At 36.6% G+C, this 6265-nt stretch overlaps 1 protein-coding gene across 1 annotated transcript; it reads left to right on the forward strand.

The window, feature by feature from the left end:
• Nucleotides 1–3292: 3292 nt before the first annotated feature.
• LOC125905734 (chemerin-like receptor 1) lies at nucleotides 3293–5850 on the forward strand. The gene is made up of 2 exons (XM_049603917.1): nucleotides 3293–3522; nucleotides 3673–5850. Exon 2 carries the CDS (start codon nucleotides 3687–3689, stop codon nucleotides 4698–4700), a length of 1014 nt encoding a protein of 337 aa, XP_049459874.1. The 5' UTR covers nucleotides 3293–3522; nucleotides 3673–3686; the 3' UTR covers nucleotides 4701–5850.
• The last annotated feature ends 415 nt before the right edge of the window (nucleotides 5851–6265 follow it).

The raw sequence follows: 6265 nt of genomic DNA on the forward strand, positions 1-6265 counted from the left end.
ATAAGAATTGTGACATGTTGAACTGTCAGGAAAGCATGTTGGACAATTTCCGGCCCTCAAATAATAATCCTTATGTGATGAGTGGACTGGTTTTTATTGGTCTACAGACCTTGGTGGAGCTGAGTGTTCTAAAAACTGTGGAGGTGACTTCAGGATAAGCAGTGGTGTAGCTGATGAGGTGGATGTACTACTAGTAGGTAGGCAGGTTACCAAGGAGGAAGTGGGTATACTTTACCATGTAATGGCTTTGTGGCTAAGAAGCGGGTATACCCTGTATACCTGTGTATACCGTCTGAGGATGGCCCTCCAGCACTGCTCCCCTCTTTCCCATATTAAACAATATAGTGTCTGCTGTGGAATTCTTCAGGTCTCTGGGATCCACCATCTCCCAGGATTTAAAGTGGACGTCCACTGTCAACACCATCAGGAAAAAGGCCCAGCAGCAGAGGATCTACATCCTGTTCAGAAAGTTCAACCTGTCCTAGGAACGGCTGGTGCAATTCTGTGTGGTTGGAGCAGCCACCAGACAGGACAGGAACAGACTACATTATACTGTCAGGACTGCAGGGAAAAAAAATCATTGTTGCATGTCTGTCCTCCATTCAGGACTAATACACCCCCAGAGTCAGGAAACTGCCAGGTTAACATCACTGCAGACCATAACCTGTTCCAACTTCTCCTCTCTGTTAGGCTATAGAACACTGTGTGCCAAGACAGTTTGTTTCCACAGGTTGTCACTATGATGAACACCTAACACCAGTCCATAGCATCAGGAACATCCCTGTGGAATAACCTGGTAACACCAGGCAACAGCTTTACCACTAAGTTATATTTATTTATTTATTTATAATCTAAATACACATTGTAAATCTGTCAAATATAATCCACACATGCTGCATACACTACATGTCATATCCACCTACCTCATGTATGCAGGCAACCTGTTATATTTATCATTCTACATCTGCACTATTGTCCGACTGTGTTCTCCATATACGTATGTATACACACTTTCATCTATATGGTTATACCTGTACATAGTAGTCAAATGTTTATATTAGTCAAAGTTTACCTTGTTCAGCGTTGTTGTCCTTGTTTTTACCTGCTCTATGTCTATATTATATGCGTACATTGAGAGCAACAAAAGAGGGCAGAAGTTTGAGAGTGTGACAAACAGATTAACATCATGAAAAAGAAGTGAAAGTTATTGCTCACCCAACTTTGTTCCTTTGAAATCCCTCCAAACAAAATATGTCGCTTCCTCAAAATGGCCTTGATGAAATCGTGGCCTTTTATTATTTGCTTGTTTGGGGTTTTTCTAAGGCTAAAAACTAGTAACTAACTGAAAATGACTTCAGGGACACACAGTAAGTTATGAAAATGACACAATAATAACAACAATGACAACTCTTAGTTTCTCCTAATACACACAATATATATAATCAGAAAGAGTGGCCTTCAAAATAATTAAATCACATTTTGAGTATTTCATAACTTTATAGTTTATGGTTCATGTAGAAGTTGACTACTTTGCACAGGGTACATGATAAAAATTGAAGACATGTACCAAAAAGGTCACTAATGTAAAATGACCTTTTCTGTGTTTGTGTGATAAAGAAGACCCTAATCTATAATTTAAGCCACTTATCATATATATATATATATATATATATATATATATATAGATATATAGATATATATAGATATATAGATATATATATATGTCACCATATATATATATATATATATCTATATATCTATATATATATAGATATATATATATATATATATATATATCTATCTATCTATATATATATATAGATAGATAGATATATATATATGGTGACAGAAATGTTGCTTCATAACAGGAATTACCCAAAATATATATATATTAAAAAAAAAAGTTCCACCCCAACTTCCCACAGTCCAGGGTGGCATCTTTAGGTATAGTATAAATATGCAAAAATGGTACAGCACTTGCACTTTAATGTATGTTACTTTTCACCACCATAAACTACCAAATGACTATTTATAATAGTTCAGATTCGCTCAACCTGAATTACACATGAAGGCATTAGTAATAGAAACACAGTAACACTGCATACATCGTGGTATCAGAGTATAATGAGATTTACTTTTGGTACTTAAGTATATTTCAGTGCTTATAATTCACCATTTAAATTGAATATGTAGAACTTCTAAATGCAATTAAGTATTTTGTATCTTGTGGTTTTTTGTACTTTTACCTAAGTAAAGGATCTGAATGCTTCTTCCACCACAGCTGAAAAGTCATATAAAGCAAAGGACAGTCAGAATGGGGTTCTTATAAGGATATGGCTGCAACGGACTGTTTACCAGAATGCTACAGATTTGCTGGTCAGATGGCTTGTGGTTTTTCTTTGACAGAAAATAATTTGCTCAGCTTTTCTCTGTTACAAAACCCGCATCATGTGATTTTTGGGGAACAGTTCCCCAAACTGCATGACAACAGTCAATGTAAAATGTGGGACGAAAAATTGAGTTAAAGGTCTATGATGTGCAAGACGAAAACTTCCTCTTCCCGCCATATGCTGAACTGGCTCTCTCAGTCATCTGAAAGACTGGTCTGCTGTTAGTATGTTGTTATTAAAGATACAATACACACAGTGCTATTATCAGTAGTGAAGAATAAAATGCTATTATTCTTTTCTTAGGTGACTTCTAATTAATTTGAATTTCTTATTTTCCCAAATGACAAATTTGGTTTTAAAAGCAAGCAGGAAACAGATGTGCGCAATGGTTTATTGGTCAGAGTGCATGGTCATTACCTCAAACATTTGTGTTTTATTTTTTCTTAATGATATGAGCATAATTGAGACACTGGGAGTTCTGCCAGGAATTGGCATGTTACACTTTTGAGAATGGGTGACGCTGACTCAGTGTTGACTTTAATTGTGATTTCTGTTGTCATTTTTTATCATGTGGGATTTTTAATGCTAATGACATTTTTATTTTTGACATTTATCCCTTTTTATTACAGATGTGTAGTTAAAAAAATCATTAATTCCCTCCGAGGTAAAACAAAAACAGTAACTACAACAGAAAATGACACTTGAACACTGCACTTCTGGTAAAATGGTTTAAAGACACACCCTTGGTTAAGGAACCTGAGTTGATGCCTATTTTTGTGGTTGTGTGGAGGGGATCTCCTCTGTGATATTGCAACAGTGTGCTTAAAGGCTGTTGTAAGACTTGAAATACCCGTATAAACACATCACAGTAATAAAATAACTTTATTCAGTTATTTTGACCTCTTTGGCCAAATGAACTCACTCCAACAGCTGAAAAGGTTCTCATCCAAAAACACAAAATAGTATGTTTTCGGTAAATGAGAGGAGGGCGCATTCTCACTTGTTCCATGACATATCAATTTTGATTCATCTTTCGTCACTAACACTGCCCAGGAAACAGAAGTGAGAAGTTGCCTCCTGCAGCTAGGGAAGAAAGCACTTTCAAGTGATTGCTTCTGTGTCGAGACATAACGTGAGTACTTGAGTCCATTTATACACTAAACTATATTATAATATACTGTATTATACTGTATCATGAACTTTACTGTAATATATTGTTTTGATAAAGAAATGTTATATGTAAATGTGTTTCTAAATAAGGACTCTGTGCTTCATGTTTTAGGAAAGGTAACCAGTATGGATGTGGATTATATTGAATATGGCGATTACACCCCAGACAATGAAACAGAGAGCACCACCGTCACCACAACTGGACTGCTGACTTTCAGTACTCCTCAGTCATCTCTGACTCATGTTCTGGTGGCACTCAATATCCTTATATCTGTTATTGGCCTCGGAGGAAATTCGTTAGTGATCTGGGTCTGTGGATGGAAAATGAAAAGAACAGTCATCACCACCTGGTACATCAGTCTGGCCATTTCAGACTTTTTGTTCTGTGCCGTTTTGCCCCTGGAAGTATTCTACATGATCACCTCACACTGGCCTTTCGGACTGGTCTTGTGCAAGCTCACCTCCTCCATCCTGTTTCTCAACATGTACAGCTGTGTGTTTCTCTTAGTTCTGATTAGTGCTGACCGCTGTTTACTGATTTTGTTTCCGGTTTGGGCACATAACCACCGGACAGTGCCGATAGCATCTGGGATTGTTGTGCTTATGTGGGTCTTTTCTGCCCTTCTAACGTTTCCCTCACTGCTCTTCAGACAAACCACAGTCCACGGCTCTGTCACTCAGTGCCACACCAATTACATGAGCCATTCCATACACATGGCAGTGGTACTGACTCGATTCATCTGGGGGTTCCTGATTCCTTTCCTCGTGATAGTCGTCTGCAGCATGGTGCTCTGTGTGAAGCTGAGAACTTTAACCATCAAGTCAACCAAGCCTTACAAAGTCATGGCGGCGCTCATCCTGACGTTCTTCTTCTGCTGGGTCCCCTATCATACCTTTGTTCTGTTAGAGTCAGATGTGGAGAACCACCGCGTGGAGGTACTTCACACTGGCCTGAAGGTGGGGGCCACCTTGGCTGCAGCAAACAGCTTCATCACCCCAGTGCTCTATGTGTTCATCGGGAATGACTTTAAACAAATCCTAAGAAAGTCTTTGAAATCAAGGATAGAGGACGCAATGGCAGAGGATTTCCGCACAGGTGGTCTCAATCACTCAAGGTCTAAGCAGATTGAAATAATCTAAAATCAAGTTGAAACCTTTGTCATCAATGACAAACAGTATTTCACTGTACAGAACATTATTATAGCAGTGCACCCCCAGAAAATGTTCACAGAGGTGGCCAGATGGGGCCAAAACCAAAAGCCATAACTGAATTTCAGGATTTCAATTATGCTGCTGTAGTGAACAGGCTAGTTAAAAAATATGTCAGTGTAAGAGTTAAGAGATCACGTACTGTTATGGTTTCCTGTTTTACCGTCAGTGTTAATTATCTGATGTGCAATGTCTCATACCAGTACACTTAACATTTTTAGTTCCACAGAAATTTGGTTTTTATGTGTTATTCACCTATAAAAACATGTCTTAGATGATTTATTGTTCTTCAAATAAGCTGGTTGTCCTTTTCCTTTAAAGGACAAATACAGCTTTATTAGAAAGAGAACAAGGAAGGAACAAAAAAAATAACAGGAACAAGCAATTTTAAAAACACCACATAGAGTTCTCCAATTATTTTAGACTATTTTTGCGAGGTGGTGGTAGCGCCACAGATAATAGAGCTGGGTGGCATTGACAGAATCATATGTCATGGCATGTTTTACCTCAGACATGTATATTGTTTATATATGCATCAATAATTTATTTATAATGATGATAAAATCTCAAATGTCACAATATCAATTTTGCATGACACAACGATTGCATTTAGTCATTTGAACATCTTATGTCTTTCAACTTGTATAAATACTTGTAACTTGTAAAAATACATTATTTTTAGATTGCTTTCATGAGTGTGAATGAATTGCTTGTGTTAGTACGTTTGTAAACCAGTCAGCCCCAAATTAGCTACTGCAGGACAGTATTTTGAATCGAATTCATCATCATTTACAATATATTCTAATTTGGTTGGGCTGATCATGAGCGAACTGAGTTGAAATATTCATGTGGCCCTATATTAGATACTTTTAATCTTAATCCTATTATCAGTATTAGATGCATATTTACATTTTCAAAAGGAAAGTGAACAAATGAATGATGTACTAACATTGTTGTAACTTTATTCTGTTCCCTTTGATTTAAACTTCTGTCTTTGATTAAATGTAGCACTCGTAGCAAGCAGAACTGCTGAATATTTTATTTGTTTTATTTTAAAGTTAATAAAACATATCACACCTGTGCTTCTTTGTATTTCTATATTAACAGTGAGGAAAAATATGAGAAAGAAATAGCTCATGGTGACGACTTATCATCAATTTATTATTATTATTATTATTATTATTATTGTAAAAATTATTATTATTATTATTATTATTATTATTTACTGTGTGTCCCTAAAGTCAGTCAGTTAGTTAGTACTTTAACACTTTTGCAAAAACAAGCAAACAAAGGCTACAATTCTACTGAAGCCATTTTCAGGAAGTGATATTATTTTGGGGGAGGGAACTCAAAGCAGCAAAGTTGGGTGAGCAGTAACTTTCACTCGTGTCCTTTTCATATATCATGATGTAAATCTGTTTGTCACACTCTTAAACTTCTACTCTGTAAGGCTAAGTTTTGGAGAAAGTTGGTTAGATTAAAAAAACAGGTAGAGG

The sequence above is a fragment of the Epinephelus fuscoguttatus genome, linkage group LG18, assembly GCF_011397635.1.
Source record: "Epinephelus fuscoguttatus linkage group LG18, E.fuscoguttatus.final_Chr_v1".
Classification (NCBI taxonomy): Eukaryota; Metazoa; Chordata; class Actinopteri; order Perciformes; family Serranidae; genus Epinephelus; species Epinephelus fuscoguttatus.

Bases quoted from the DNA above. Each gene is read 5' to 3' on its own strand.
- LOC125905734 (XM_049603917.1), top strand. From the start codon at position 3,687: ATGGATGTGGATTATATTGAATATGGCGATTACACCCCAGACAATGAA.